Here is a 16,121-nt window from a genome sequence, read left to right on the forward strand (position 1 = left end):
TTTCACGCCCAGTGTGGAAGCCCTGGCGGTAACACAATATTTCTGTGGTTGCACTCGTACAGCAGACCACAGCCTTTACTTGCTGCTCACCACTAGCGTACATTTTGTTAGCTGCTAACAACATTTCTATCTTTCCTTTTCAGATCATTATGATATCCATTTATCAAATCAGCCGCATAAATCCCCATGCTTACTCACTCAGCAACAGTTTGATTCATTAAAAAGGCATGAAACAAAGTCTCCAACCACACCATGATTTTTTCCCTGTTTGTCTTAAGGCAATCCTGGCTCCCTTGTCATTTTTAAACCTAGCCTTCCATTTACCATGACACTTCCCAGGCCACTCCAGCCCTTCTGATAATATTTTTAAGCACTTTCAGTGCCTACTTTGGTAACAAATTGCCAGCTTCATTCTCCAGCCCTATCTCTGGATCTAAACCAAAAACACTTGCCCCAGATGAAGTCCTGGAACACGCTGTGATAAATGTGTGACAACTCTACTACACACACAGAACCTTATATTATACTACGGAATGTCTCTCACCCATGAAGTTGGCAACAAAGGATAAAGCACCTGCATTTGATGTTGCACATAAATATGTTCCTTAGTCTTTCAGTGGCAAATTGATTTGTGACGTACTGCCTCAACTTTGGAATATACATTGGTGGCCTCACACCTATGTGGATATCATCGGTATCATACAGAGGAAGGATTGGGCTAGGGGAAGAACACCACATTCCTATTCTTTTAGAGAGAAGGGTGTAGGATTGAAGAGAAGCCTGCTGTCATGCTTGAAGAGGAGGCAGTAGACTGCCAATGGGTGTAGAGAATCAGTTCAGATTTACTAGCAAGAACTTGAGTGTTCTCCTCCCATGTGCTTGGTTTGGTGACTAGCTACCTACTTGTGTAAGGAGCCCGTGCTAACAAGGGGTATCCTTGTCCAACTCGACCAAGATGACTTATAAATAAGGCTTCTGATTTTCCATTTTTACTGATTTTTACAGATAAATACAGACAGAAAACAATGTGTTTCCTGTCTGTATTTTTTTTAAAAAGCTGAAAATGTTGCTTCTTTTGAGAGACTTTCCATGCTGTCTTTCATGAATTCCAGATAAAAACTGAGCAGATAGACGGCATGGAGAGTTAAAAAACAGGCTGCGATTTCCTTAAACATAGAAATATGCTAACACATATTTTTAGTATGACGCTAATATGTACATGTGAGTGTAGTCTTTTGTTATAAGTGACTGCTTAATTTGCTAAAACATGACAGGCATCCATGTATGAGTGTACGTCCAAGAGTTAAATAAATGTGGAAATATACCATTTTACAGCTCCATTTATTTTCAAAACACAAAATAAATATGTATAAATACCAATGAGTTGGCCAAAAAAGAAATATGGATAAATGCAGACGGAAATGTTAAAAAAATAAATACCATAAAACCGGGAGCCCTAATTATAAAGCTGTGGAAGAGACTTCAGTGCCCCTTTTCATATACCTTTTAAAAGTAGACCCTCTTATGCCATCACACCTTTTCTGGCCCAAGACTATATAAGGAACAAACCACAATATTTCTTCCAGCTTTCCAGAGGCCCTGCTTTTCTCCTGTGCTTGAAAAGCACAAAAGGGCACACTGTGCCCTCCTGACTGAGAATGTGGGAATGCACAGAGTACTGCAATCATTAAGGCATTACTTACATTTTCTGATGGATCCTTCTTCCTGATCATTTTTCACCTTTTGATTATCCCAGGCACCAGCCTTGATCCGGTATCTTCTGGTATAGTTCTATGGCACTGGTAGGGAACGTAAGTGGAGTCATAGTGATATCACTTGAGCCATATAGTGCCAACCCCAGCCCCTGCTGTTGTTTTTTTCTGTGTCTTTTGAAGTAGGTCCAGAGCTTCTTTCTTCCACTCTGAGGCAAGGAACTGTATGGTCTCCAAAGCTTTTTTAGTGCAGTGCTAGAGACATGCCCTTACCAAAGAAGTCAGGGTTCAAACTATGCCTTAGATGTGAGGGACATGATGACTGTCTGTGGTGTGTGTGGTTCAAGGCACGACTTGTCATCGCCTGGCCTCTGCCTCCAAATTGATCCTTATGCCATGAAGGAGCTAAAGGCAAAGCTCTTAATGGCCTGTGCAAAGGGTGGAACGTAGAAGACTTTGAAGGTCCAGGTCAAGTTCTACAACCAGGGCTAGGCCCAGATCTTAATCTCGCTCCACCCCGTCCTTATAGTCCTCGCAGGAAAATAACAGAAGCCATAAGAAGAAAAAGAAACACTACTCAAAGTCCAAGGGTAAGTCTTTACTTTGTGTTTCAACACCACTTCCATACTCAACATTGCCAGGGGTAGTGGCATTGTCCTCTAGGACGGCGCTGACACCACCGGCATCATTGCCTGCACCAACACCGTCTCTCTCAACTCAGATGATGCTGGCGTACTGCACAAGCAATACTGGACATGTAACGGAAAGTGGCAGTCCCTTCTGGTGTGCCTGTCACCCCCATGGCCCTCTTTAGAGCACCCCTTGGTGCCCTCCACCCACTTCAGTGCCTAGTATTTCCCTGGCACCATACAGGTTCTTCCTGACACAGTCTTGCTTTAATTCTATACCTAGACAATTTTTTATTTTTTTTATTTTTTTATTAATAAACCTTTATTGGTACATAAAGCAGTTACAAACCCGGGCCTGAAACCATCACAGTCGGCCAGTAGTACAGAGTCGATCAAAGCAAATCAGTCAATCCACAAGAGTACAACAACCCGCCTCCCAAATGCCCCGTCGTAACTCAGGATAGTATCGGTACCATATCGGCACCAGGATGAAAGAGGTTTCTTTTAGAGTTTTAAGAAGGAAGAGGATCTAATGCCGCACAATCCAATAATACAAAGGACAGGGGTTACCACAGCTCAGGATATTCACAGGCGGGACTACTGTAGGCAGGACGTTGGCGTTGACGCACCTTAAACAGGATAGACAATGAGCTATACAATTCGCCCACCAATACAGATTCATGCCCGCTGCAATATAAAAACGTTAAAGAAACATCCACCCCTGTAATCTGTAATACCAGGACGTATAGAGAGGAACCTGTGAGACAGTTCCCAAAAGAAATAAAAAAGAAAGAGGAGAAGTAAGAGAAAGCCAAGAGAGACAAAGAATAAGAAAGAGGCCCTAGGAACATAAGAGGAAAGAACAGTAGTACCCCTCCCCCCTAACCCCCCACCCTGCACCTCTGCCAATGGCTACGGCCTCCCCCTTAACAGCGTGCCTGTCGCCCGGTGTACGGAACCCGAAATATAGAAGAAAGGAGAAATATAAAAGAAGGAAATATAAAAGAGAAAGATATATTGGGGGGTTCACCAGTACAGGCCCCCGGCCCCTCCGCGTAACTTACAGGTATATCCGTTCCGCTGCAGGACAGCCGAGGAACCCATCGACTCAGAATAGCAGTCGCCCCGCCAGCCCCCCCAGTTACCCCCCTGTCAGCATCTGAGGGAAACAATCACTATTTCGTAACCCAGCCCCACCCGGCCATTATCAGAAACATGTCCCAGTCCACACAAAACGTAGCCAACAAAGCACCAAGAGTACAATAGACAAGGATATCTAGAGAAGAGTAGGAGTTCTTCCAATACGCCAGGACACGACACATTTCACAGCCGTTCACAGCCCACAACCGCCTCCCACGCAGCAAGACATAGTCCGGTTCAGGAAGAGTAGGCAGTTCAATTTAAATGGGTTGCGCAACGATGTCTGCCACAAGGGAGAGGGCAATAAAGGAGTCCCCACAGTCTCACATCCGATGGAATCCCCGAACACTCCATTAGTCCATGGACCAAGTTCCATTCCGACGATGCCCTTTGTAGCGATCAAGTAGACCCCAGTCACCAACGTCCACTCATCAGCAATGTATAGGGTCCCGTAGAGATACCCATCCGGGACATACCACAGATCGTAGAGGGAGTCACCAGGCAAAGGCACACAGTGAAAATACCGCATCAGGCTCTCTCATACTTCCACTTATGCCGGGGACTAATCGCCATGCGAACCAAACCCACTCGCTGTGCTTCCAAAACACGGGAAGGGGCTTCCGAACTCCACACTCCTTTTGAAATGCTCATCGCCATCGACTCAGGCGGGCAGGGTTCCATGAGGGTATCACTACCAAATGGGGCGCACAGCATTAAAGCCACCAGAGTTCACACTAGAGCCTCCATCATTTGTGCCATCCGGACGTCTCCCCGGTGGCACCCGTTGTGATAGCCATCGCAACTGCCCCCCAGAGGTCTCATCTGCGCCACCCAGTGTGTCCGAACGACTCCAAATCGCCATGCAGCAATCGGCCCCGATCCGCCGAATCGCGGGATACAGGCAGCAGCTAGCGGGTCGTACCAATCTCCAGCAGAGAGACACAGAGCAGCGTCACACGTCCACATTTAGCGAGGCAGCGTTCGGGTGGGTGGGGGGGGGGGACCCGTCCGGCATGAGGGGACGGCACTCAGCAATGGGCGCTAGGATGTTGTTCAGGGCGGGTTCGAGCGCCCCCGCGGGTGACCGTGTTTTCCCGGCCGTTGTTGTTCCACTCACCACCGGCTACAGTATCACGCGAGGTCCCGGCTCCGGGACCCGCGTAGGCCACACCGACCGGGAAGCATATCTTCGTCCCTGAAGCTCGGAGAGCCGCCGGAGCGACTCTCGGTGAAATCGGTCCTTCTCCGACATCCAGGAGAGTGTCGGCAGAGCTGCCCCGACAGCTAGGTCCAGCAGCAAAAAGAGAGAGTCGACGGAGCCGGGAGCCCGGGCGGCCATCTTGGCCGCCGGCCTGGCTCCGCCCTATATATACCTAGACAATTGATGGACTTGCCACTTCTGTTATCACTTCAGACATCGATCCTGGCTCTGCTAGAACCTCCACATCTTCCACCAACTACTCAGGAAGCACGTCTGCCACCTGTCAAAAAGGTTAAGTGGCTGAGCACTTCCTAGAGAACAAACTATGTAAAGAAGCGCCCAAAGGTACTATTAGGACAAAATCCACACTCTTCTTGGCTCTGACATGGGCCAATAATCCCAAGGCAGCCGAGGGGACATTGACGACACTGAGCCCCTGTCTTCCTCTGAAGTATCAGATCTTTTGGCCCATCAAAATACCAGTGGCCTGGATAAGTCACCAGACATTGACATTGGTCCACCCCTGGTCCAGGACCTGCAGAAATGGCATCCTTCGTACCATACTTAAAGAGGTGGCTGAATTGCTTAAGTTCCCTCTCCCTTCACTCGAATGCAGACCTAACATTTTAGCTGATTTGCTGTAGTTGGCTTCATCTACTGTGGAACCCATCCTCCCCTTTAAAGCGGCGCTTGTGGAAGCATTCAAAGTATCACGGACAAACCTGTGCCTGACTGTTAACCAAACCATTGTATGCTGCAACAGGCCATCTCTGACCTGGCCTTCTTGTCCCTCAACCCTTCTCCAGAAATCTTATTGACACAGGCATCCTCTATACCAAAGCTAAAACCAGAAGCCTTTCCTACCCAGCCTTCAGAAAGAGATTTGGAAAAAGCTAGGGGAAGTGGGAAAGAAAACATTTTTCGAAGGCAGCCTATTGTGGCACTACTCCCAGGCCCTGTGGATATGCCAGCTTTCATGGTTCCCAACTTACCTGAGCATCCCAAGGGCCACTTTTTGGAGGTGTTCTTGGATGAGCAAGATGCTTATAGTATGCTTATAATTAGAGAGGGCCTGGATAAGGCACCCTGCATCAATAGGGCTAGGAGTTCATCTATGGCATTAAGATGACATGCCTAGCTGCAGTTAATAGGATTCCTGGCAGATGTTCAAAGCCCGTTAAGGGCTATGCCCTTTGCTGGTGAGTGCCTCTCTGGTCAGAAAGCGGTGAAACAGTTGAGCCTCTGTGAAATCATTGGGACTTCAGTAATCAACAAAGGATTGTTGTTCCTTGCCCAAGCCATTCAGAGCGGGGTTTCCCTTTCAGGTAATGCCTGTCAGTCCACCCGGACTGGCCAGCAACAGCAAAACCCTCTTGTCCGGTCTTCCTTCTACTCCTCCTCATCCTTCCCCACACTACCAGGGAAGTTGCAGTAGCCCATCTGTGAAGAAGCACTTTATGCCTATGGGAGGATAGGTATTCTCTTTTGTACCAGCCTGGAAGGCAATATTCTCAGAGCAATGGGTCGTGCAGATTGTGGAAAAGGGATTTACCACTCCGTTCCAGCAGCATCCTCCCCATATTCCTCTTCAGCATTCCCTTCCATCCAAGGGCCATCCCATGATCCTGCATCAAGAAGTATGAGTCCTGCTGCAGAAGGGAGTAGTGCAGTGATGCGATTGGTGCCAGAGCAGTAATTTGGGCAGGGGTACTATTCTCGGTACTTCCTGATTCCCAAGAAGCATGGCAGACTTCAGCCGATCCTAAATCTCAGGCTCCGAAACATGGAAAAGTTCAAGATGCTGTCTCTGTTTTATGTCTTTTTTTGCTCTGGATGCAGAAGACTGGATGGTGTTACTCAATTGTGCTTTCTTACACTGATCTCGTGGTCACACAGAAGATACCTGCGGTTTGTGGTGGGTTCCCTCACTACCAATTTGCAATTCTTAAATTGGATGAACTTCGGAACCTTTGGCCTTCACCAAGGTGATGCTTTGGATGCTGCCCATCTGGTATTCCTGTACCTGGACAACTAATTGTCTGCTCAAAGTTAGTAAGCCACAAATGGTGGAGTTCCACCTGCAGGCAACCGCATCCCTGCTCTTCGACTTGGGGTGCTCAATCAGTGTTCTCAAAACTCATCTGTAGCCCTCCCAGCATCTCCTATTTATAGGGACTGTACTGGATACCACCTTACTCTGGGCCTTCCTTCCTCCTGAGAAGTTTCAGGATGTTTGAGAAATGATTCCCATGTTTCGAGAGGGAGGCCGCATTCCAATCCTGACAGCTTTACACCTGCTCAGTCTGTTGGCCACTCGCATCTTACAGATCACAAATTCCCGCTGGCACATGCAAAGCCTTCCAGTGCTGCCTCCTCAGGCAGTGAATCCGGCATCAGGGAGATCTGACTGGCTCTGTTATAATCTCAAGGGACATTACAGGGGATTGTGCTGGGGGGAACGCAGGAGAATCTGTCTCCAGGGAGGTCCTTTTGTTCCCTGTTAGTAATGACCACTGTGGGGAAGGGCATGTGTACCTTAGGGTGGGGTGCAGCTCTCTGGAAGATTTAGATTATAGGGTACCAGAAGTGCAGAAACTGCATATTAATTTGCTGGAACTCAGGGAAATCCGCCTGGCACTCAAGGCCTTCCTCCTGTCACTTCGCGATCACTCAATCCAGATCCTGATATACAGTGCGACTGTGATGTGTTACGTCAGAGGAGTGGGATTTCACCTTCTCTGTCGAAAAGCACTGAGGCTCCGGACTTGAGTGCACCGACGGGGGCTGTGAGTTGTAGCCACCTATTTGGTGGGTTTACTCTGCGTCACAGACAAAATGCCTCAGTCGGCATCGTGCTGTTAGCCACAAGCTGTATGGATCTATAAGAGACCCACTTTTGTCCATGTACTCAATGAGCAGATTTAGACTATGTAAAAGTTGGTCTGTTTCTGGATGGTATGCACCAGGTCTATAGTGGTAGTCACTAATTATGCAGAAGAACCCAAAACCTGGCTCAATGCCTGAGTGAAGTATTGAGCCTTGATCATAACATAGGGGTGCTGAGATGTGTGCTAATGTAGAGCTTTGTCTTTGAAAGACATTTTGACCACTGTGAATCCATAGAGAGGCTCTAACATTGCAAATGTTTGTGTTTATTGTTTAATTCTAGAGAATCATAATCAGCGTGGAAGGCCAGGCATATCTTCTGATGACTACGAAACAGATGGTGGAAGCATGATAAGTCAAACAGTCGCCATGGCAATCGCAGGGACTTCTGTTCCCCAACTAACCCGACCCACCAGCTTTCTACTCAATTCAACGGTAACCATGCATTCTTGCCATGTGCTATTTAATTTATTGCTTTTTTGTGTTGTGCTTAGACCACTGTTATGCTGCTTATATGTCAACAGATGGTAACATAGTCCATACATGAGCAAGACAGAGGGACCTGTCTTGACAAGTGCTTCTGTCCAAATTACTTTGGACCACAAATGATATGGTTAAAAGCAATGAGCGGAGCACAGCACAAGGTTCTGATGGGTACTTCTTACTGAATATTCCTCACCTTAGAATATGCCCCATGTGCCCAACTGGTTCCCGAAAATTCAGTATACCTGTGCCGCTACTGTCAGCATTCAGCTCTGTTCTGTTTCCACAAGGAGTGGCGTAGAAGGGCCACCCCTGTCTGCTGACATCAGTTCCTTTCTTTCCTCTCCAGACTTCGCTGATTTCCAGAAACACTTCCAAACTTCATACCGTGTGTTAAAGAACATATCCCTACTGATAAGAACAGGGTTTATGCCTTGTGGCAACTGAAGGAGGCAGATGTTGGTCACAGTGCTTCACAATGTATGTCTTTAGTGCCTGGGCTTGAGAAAGGAGATTCTAATACATGTGAGAAGTGCGACATTATGCAGCAGACTGCGTTTCAAGAGTGGAACGGTAAGCTGCACCCACTAAGCATAAGAAGAGGTTGCAGCCTTCGCATAGATCCATCTTCAAGTCACCAGACCAAACAAAGTTTCAGCCCTGAAGCCATTCCCGTGACCGTTCCACTTCCATCTGAAAGTATCCCTGCAAGTCCAAATCCAAATGCAGGCAGCTCTGACTCCAAGGAGAATGTTTGATGGTGTCGCAATGCAAATTACACTCCATCGAGGTTGCCAAGTCACTGAGCTCATTCCTCAGTCTATCCCAATGTTACCTGTTTCCAGGAATGTCGTCGACCTCACAGCGGATCGAAACCTTCAAAGAAGCCATGGTGTAGATACTCAGTGCACTTATGGTCCCTCTGGCACACCTTTGGGTCCCAATGAATCGTGGGGGCCTCAATTGGGTTACCATCGCAAAGTGCTCCCCTGGCACCTACTGTCCTAGTGGGACCTGCTACAGGGCAATCTGTTTTCTGATTTCCACACCGGCCCCAAGATCCATGTTGGTTTCCACCACCCAGATACCAGTGCTGATACCGAAAGCCAAAAACTATGATGGATTAAACCCAGATCAGTTGACTGGGGTAGAGTGTTTGATTTGCTCAAATGCTCGGTCCATCATCCCCTTTGGTATCGCTTTGTTCGCCCTAAGTTGGCAGGGTATGCCCAGACGTGGGTCCCTTGCTCACTTTGCCACTGGATTCAAGATAGCCTGGCTGATGAGGGTTATGAACCCGAAACCGGCCCCAGGATGCTTGTTTCCGGTCCAGGGAAGACATGGCCTGGCAGTTTGGGCTGGACTGTTCCTATGAGGCACAGGGTCAGACTGATTTGCATATGGTCATGTCTGAACTGGGGTGGTGGAGTGAGCTAAAGAATGATGATGTATTAAACCCAGATCAGTTTACTGGGGGTGAGTGTTTGATTTGCTTAAACGCTCTGTCCATCATCCCCTTTGGTATCGCTTTGTTTGCCCTCAGTTGGCAGGGTGTGCCCAGACGTGGGTTCCTTGCTCACTTTACCACTGGATTCAAGATAGCCTGGCTGATGAGGGTTATGAACCCGAAACCGGTCCCAGGATGCTTGTTTCCGGTCCAGGGAAGACATGGCCTGGCAGTTCGGGCTGGACTGTTCCCATGAGGCACAGGGTCAGACTGATTTGCATATGGCCATGTCTGAACTGGGGTGGTGGAGTGAGCTAAAAAATGATGATGGATTGAACCCAGGTCAGTTGACTAGGGGTGAGTGTTTGATTTACTCAAACGCTCTGCCCATCATCCCCTTTGGTATCGCTCAGTGTCCGGAGGAGGCCCGGACAGTGCTCTCCAAAGCTATTTCTGAAGGGAGAGATGCGGCAAAGTTCACAATACGATGTGGTCTTGACACCGCCGACTCACTGGGCAGGGCGATTTCCACGACAGTGGCGCTCCGCCGCCACGCCTGGCTGAGGACTACTGGCTTCTCGGGGGATGTCCAGAACACACTGATGGACCTGCCCTTTGATTGCATATGCCTTTTTGGCAACAAGACAGATAGTGCGTTGTAGCGTTTTAAGGACTCGCGGGCTACGGCCAAGTCCTTAGGCCTTTCGGCCACTTACCCTCCTCCGCCTTGTGCTTTTCGCTCCTTTCGTGGCCACGGTAGGGGCGCCCCAACACGTTCGCTTCAGAGCCACAGGCCACAGCAGCAACAGTCTGAGCGCGGCGGCGGACGTGGGACCCGCAGAGGCGGGTCAGTCCACATCCACCCCGGCCACCACTGCCTTCAAACCTTCCTAGTCTGGTTTTTCAGGCCCATCAAACGCCGTTGGGCGGCAGGATTTGCTATCACCTCCCCAACTGGCGCACCATCACTACAGACACGTGGGTTTTACAAATAGTCCTAAGGAGCTACGCCCTCCCCTTTGAGACTACCCCTCCAGCCATGCCACCCCAGAACCACCGCATGTCGGGGGATCACTTGGTACTTCTTCAAAAGGAAGTTGTGGTCCTCTTGGCTAAGGGGGCCATCAAGCGCGTCCCTGCACCAGAAGTAGGTTGTGGTTGTTATTCACACTACTTTCTGGTGCCCAAGGACAAGGGCCTGCGTCCTATCTTAGACCTCCGGAACGTCAAACGCTTCCTCCGGAAGGAGAAGTTCAAGATGTTAACTCTGGCTCAGGTCTTGTCTGCCCTCGACCCTGGAGACTGGATGGTAGCGTTGGATCTGCAGGACGCGTATTTCCATATTCCTGTCCTGCCGGTTCACAGGCGGTACCTGCTGTTTACGGTAGGCCACAAGCACTTTCAGTTTACTGTGCTCCCCTTTGGCCTTACCAGCACCCCTCGGGTTTTCACGAAAGTTATAGCGGTGGTCGCAGCTCATCTGCGCAGATCAGGGGTTCCAGTCTTCCCCTATCTCGACGACTGGCTGTTGAAGGTGGGATCGCCCCAGGCAGTCGTCTCCCACCTCCAGACTACGGCCGACCTCCTGCATTTGCTGGGGTTCTCCATCAATGTGCCGAAGTCGCACCTGATTCCCTCTCAGAAGCTCCTCTTCATCGGAGCGGTTCTGGATACGACACTCTTTCGGGTCTATCCTCCCAAACGATGAGTCCAGGATATTCAGGCTCTGATTCCGATCTTTCGGGCTCTATCCTGGGTTTCGGTCAGGCTGATCCTGAGGCTGCTGGGCCTCGTGGCCTCCTGCATCCTGCTAGTCGATCATGCCAGATGGCATATGCGGGCTCCTCAGTGGGACCTGAAGTTCCAGTGGGCGCAGCACCATGGGAACCTGTCCGAGTCCATCCAGATCTCGGAGGGCACTGCAATCACAGTTGCAGTGGTGGCTCACCAGCCGGCGTTGGGTCAATGGCAGATCCCTCTCCCTTCCCCAACCAGAGCACACAGTGGTGATGGATGCGTCCCTCCTGGGATGGGGCAGTCACATGGGAGAGACGGAGATCAGAGGCCTCTGGTCTCCGTCTGAGTACCGGCTCCATATCAACCTTCTGGAGCTTCGGGTGATCCGACTTGCACTGAAGGCATTCCTTCCCACTGTCTGGGAAAAGAGTAGTGCAGGTTTTCATGGACAACACACCGACATGTGGTACTGCAACAAACAGGGCGGGGTGGGGTCGGGGATCCTATGTCAGGAGGCTCTGCGCCTCTGGACATGGCTGGAACATCAGGGCATTTCCCTAGTGGTTCAACACCTGGCAGGTTCACTGAACGCCAGGGCAGGCAAACTCAGCCACAGATGCATGATGGATCACGAATGGCGTCTTCACTCGGACGTGGCGCAAGGTCTCTTCAACAGTGGGGAGAGCCTTGGTTAGATCTATTCGCCACCGAAGAGAATGCGCAATGTCAGCAGTTCTGCGCGTTGGAATTTCCAAGGTGGCAATCGCTAGGCGACGCTTTTCGTTGCGAGTGGAGTTGCGGGCTGTTGTACGCCTTTCTGCCTTTACCACTACTACCCAGAGTGCTTAAGAAGATCAGGCGCGACCGGGCCCAAGTCATTCTCCGGACTGGGCTAGAAGGTAGAGTTGGTATCCAGAGCTAATCAGTATGACAATAGATCCCCCGATCCGACTGCCTCTTCTGGAGGATTTTCTGTCGCAGCAGCGGGGGTCGGTCCTCCACCCGAACTTGTCTAGTCTCCACCTCCTTGCGTTGAGATTGAGCCGCAGCAGTTGATTCCTTTTGACTTGCCTCCTGAAGTTTGTAATGTTATTCTCGCGGCCAGGCGGCCCTCCACTAAGTTGGTATACGCCTGCAGGTAGAACAAATTTGTGGCATGGTGCACAGCAAAGGCTGTGGATCCCCTTTCTGCCCCTCTTTCAGAAGTCCTTTTGTTTCTTCTCTCTTTGACCCAGCAGGGCACTGCTCTGGGCACTATCAAAGGCTACCTTTCTGCTATTTTGGCCTTTCTCAGGCTCCCTGATCAGCACTCTCTCTTCAAGTCTTCTGTTGTCAATAGATTCCTCAAAGGCATTACTCACCTTTTCCCTCCTATTCCTTTTGTGATGCCACAGTGGGACTTGAACCTGGTTCTTACATATTTGATGTGCGCTCCCTTTGAGCCTCTGCACAACTGTCCCCTATGTCTCTTAATCTTGAAGACTACTTTCCTGGTTGCCATCAACTCTGCTAGGAGAGTGAGTGAGCTCCTAGCACTGTCTTGTAAACCTCCTTTTCTATCTGTCCATTCGGACAAAGTCGTACCCATCCATCCTTTCTCCCAAAAGTTGTCACTGCTTTTCTCACCGGGCAAACCACCACTTTGCCCACCATCTTTCCGCCTCCGCATCCTTCCAGAGAGGAAGAAAGATTCCACCGTCTGGACCCAAAAGGTGCGCGCTCATTTTACCTGAACCGCCCACAACAGTTCCGTGTGGATGACCAGCTCTTTGTTGGCTACGTAGGTGCCAAGAAAGGTCGGGCCGTACACAAGCAGACCATTTCCCGGTGGGTTGTCTTGTGTATCAAAGCCTGTTATTCTTTGGCTAAAAAGGAGCCTTCGGTGGGGCTGCGCGCCCATTCCACCCCGGCGATGGCAGCCACTACAGCATTGGGACGTGGTGTCCCCCTGCAAAACATCTGTCAGGCAGCTACGTGGGCCTCGCTGCACACTTTTATTAAGCATTATTGCATTGACAGCCAAGTCCGGAGAGACGGCTTCTTTGGCCTTTGTGTTCTCCGGGACTTCCTGGTGTGATTTTGGTTCACAGACCCACCACCGTAGTTGGTATTGCTGGGGTATCTATTCTAAGGTAAGGAATCTATCACTTCGTGTTTCTTTCAGATGAACAAGTTACTTACCTTTGGTAATGATATATCTGTAAGAAACATGAGTAGTGATAGATTCCTTACCGCCCCACCCATCCTCCTTGTTCTGTGAACTGATTTCTAGGGTTCAGGGCCCTAGTTTCAAGGCACCAGTGGTCAGTATCTTGCATGGCTCTGCGTTCCTGGCACGGAAAGTCATGTACAGGTCTGACGTTAGCACGCGAGGGCAGCGTCTAAGTAGCTGCTGTGACATCATCTCGGTGACCACGACTCCAACGACGGTCACAGAGCCGCACAACGCCACCTTCCGACACGCAGGGGTACTGCTGACGAAAACCTTCTGGATCCAGTCTGACGCCTGGGGGTAATTCTAAGGTAAAGAATCTATCACTACTGGTCAGTTTAAAAGGGAGAAACATTTTTCCAGGTAGTGCCTTATGTACAATGCAAAATGAGATTTGTGTGTGTGTGTGTGTGTGTGTGTGTGTGTGTGTGTGTGTGTGTGTGTGTGTGTGTGTGTGTGTGTGTGTGTGTGTGTGTGTGTGTGTGTGTGTGTGTGTGTGTGTGTGTGTGTGTGTGTGTGTGTGTGTGTGTGTGTGTGTGTGTGTGTGTGTGTGTGTGTGTGTGTGTGTGTGTGTGTGTGTGTGTGTGTGTGTGTCTGTGTGTGTGTGTGTCTGTGTGTCTCTGTCTCTGTCTCTGTCTCTGTCTCTGTCTCTGTCTGTCTGTCTGTGTCTCTCTGTGTCTCTCTGTGTCTCTCTCTGTCTCTCTCTGTCTCTCTCTCTGTCTCTCTCTGTCTCTCTCTGTCTCTCTCTGTCTCTCTCTGTCTCTCTCTGTCTCTCTCTGTCTCTCTGTCCATGCATCAGGTCTCCTTAAACCCAATCTGTTGAAGACGAGCATCCATGCAAGTGGTGTATTTATTGGGCCCACTACCCCGCATATTGACTGTACCTGGCCGTATTAAGGCACCACTATGCCCGGCCTCCTCTTTGCGTGAGGACTCTGCAACGACCGTGTGTCCACCATCTTGGAGGTACTAACCAGGGAAGCGACAATCTCTTGTGAAAACGACCCCTATACTAATCGCCCAAAAGAATCCATTCAGGATGGCAGATTTGTGTCGGCCATCTTTGAACATTATTTAAGCCTTGAGAATGAAGTTATGGGTGCAGTAGCACGTAAGAAAGCCTCTATAGAATACAACAAGTGTTTAACAAAACGTAATCAAGTCTTCACGCTATACGGAAAATTGTATTTTTTTTTTATATACCCTTACCATCAGGGTTTATGAGCCCTATTGACTTACTTGTAGTAGGATTACCATTGTTACATCTTTGAAATCCACTGGAGGATATGAGCTCAGTGTAATTATCTTTCCTATTAGTGATTCATTTTGATGTATATTGTAATATTAGCACTGTTGCAGCTACTTTTAGATCTGTGCTACCAACACATGGTAGCTCCCAGAAGACATCCCATTGGAGAGCGAGCCCGCCTCTTAGAGAGACGACCAGAGGGAAATTAGGCCTGCGCCGTTACAGAATCTCTTTCCCACCCCCCTCCCCCCATGTCACATGTTTTCTGGTTTATACATTAACATGCAACTGTCCAATTAGGGATGGTTTTTGCCTTTGCATGTAGATATAACCAATGTTTCTGCATCCTAAAAAGTAGTCTGCATAGTGTTTCTCTATTCTCCTTTGATATACGGCTTGTATGTTTAACATGGTTTTTGGTCGGTTTGTATTGGGATTTTTTGGTTAAAATGTGTTATTATTGGTCAATTTGTCTGTTCTTTTGTCTGTTAGGTAATGTGTTGGAATACAATTATTTAATGTTTATGTTATGTCTTTTAGTATATAGTATATGTTTATAAATAAATAAAAGTAATAAGTATATTGCCTTTACAGCCCTGAAGAAGTCCATTGCTATGGACGAATCCCGTTGGCTGTTTCTGTTGTAAACACTGGCTACATATATTTTTATACAAGAATACATAAAAAAGCACAAAGAATAAAAAGAAGAATTTCATATATTTTAACATTGTACTTTGAAATGTAGTCACACTGTTCTCTTGTGGTGCACTTTTACTGTGATTTAAGGATTATGATTATTACTTGGTTTTGGTACTTACCCCCTCAACTATTAACCATATTTCTTAGCGGTACATATTGGAATAAGGGGTGAGGACCATTGTAGTCCATAAGTAGTCAATTAAGTGGCAAAGCCGTGAAAGAACAAAAGTACTGTGAGTTAGGGTGACATCTGATCATGCAGGAGATATAATACATTTTAGGGTAACTGTCGTTAAAACTGAATAACTAACAAAATGCCTGGATGAAGGGGTAAGGAGCTTCTCAATCTTAAGTACTTGTTTTCTTATGTCATAAAAAGGGGGTTTCACATGAAGGATCCCTAGAAATGTATTGATAGGTCACTGTATCTTCTGTAACCTGAATGGTCAGGTCAGTAGTATGTTTCTGTTGGTTACCTGAGGCTTCTGGTCAGTTTAAAAGGGAGAAACATTTTTCCAGGTAGTGCCTTATGTACAATGCAAAATGAGATTTGAGGGCTAGAATGACGGGTTGTATTGTCTTACCCAAAACATTGTGCCCCCCCTATATAATTTTAAAATTTGGTATTTCAAGAGGTATGTCTTGCAATAATCCAGGCAACATAAAACAACAGTGAAGATTTGGGTACTTTTCTAGGAGCAGTAGATCATCAGCAGGATCTCTTTT

General features: G+C 48.3%; 1 protein-coding gene across 13 annotated transcripts in view; it reads left to right on the plus strand.

Annotated features, from left to right (window-relative positions):
* DOCK7 (dedicator of cytokinesis 7) overlaps positions 1 to 16,121 on the plus strand; it is an 888,535-nt gene that overhangs the window by 611,300 nt on the left and 261,114 nt on the right. For all 13 annotated transcript variants that reach the window (XM_085602421.1, XM_085602422.1, XM_085602423.1 and 10 more), the window contains one exon: positions 7,852 to 8,003. In XM_085602421.1, coding sequence (XP_085458547.1) covers positions 7,852 to 8,003 — 152 coding nt within the window. The remainder of the gene's footprint in view (positions 1 to 7,851; positions 8,004 to 16,121) is intronic.

The sequence above is a fragment of the Triturus cristatus genome, chromosome 4_2, assembly GCF_964204655.1.
Source record: "Triturus cristatus chromosome 4_2, aTriCri1.1, whole genome shotgun sequence".
NCBI classification, from domain to species: domain Eukaryota; kingdom Metazoa; phylum Chordata; class Amphibia; order Caudata; family Salamandridae; genus Triturus; species Triturus cristatus.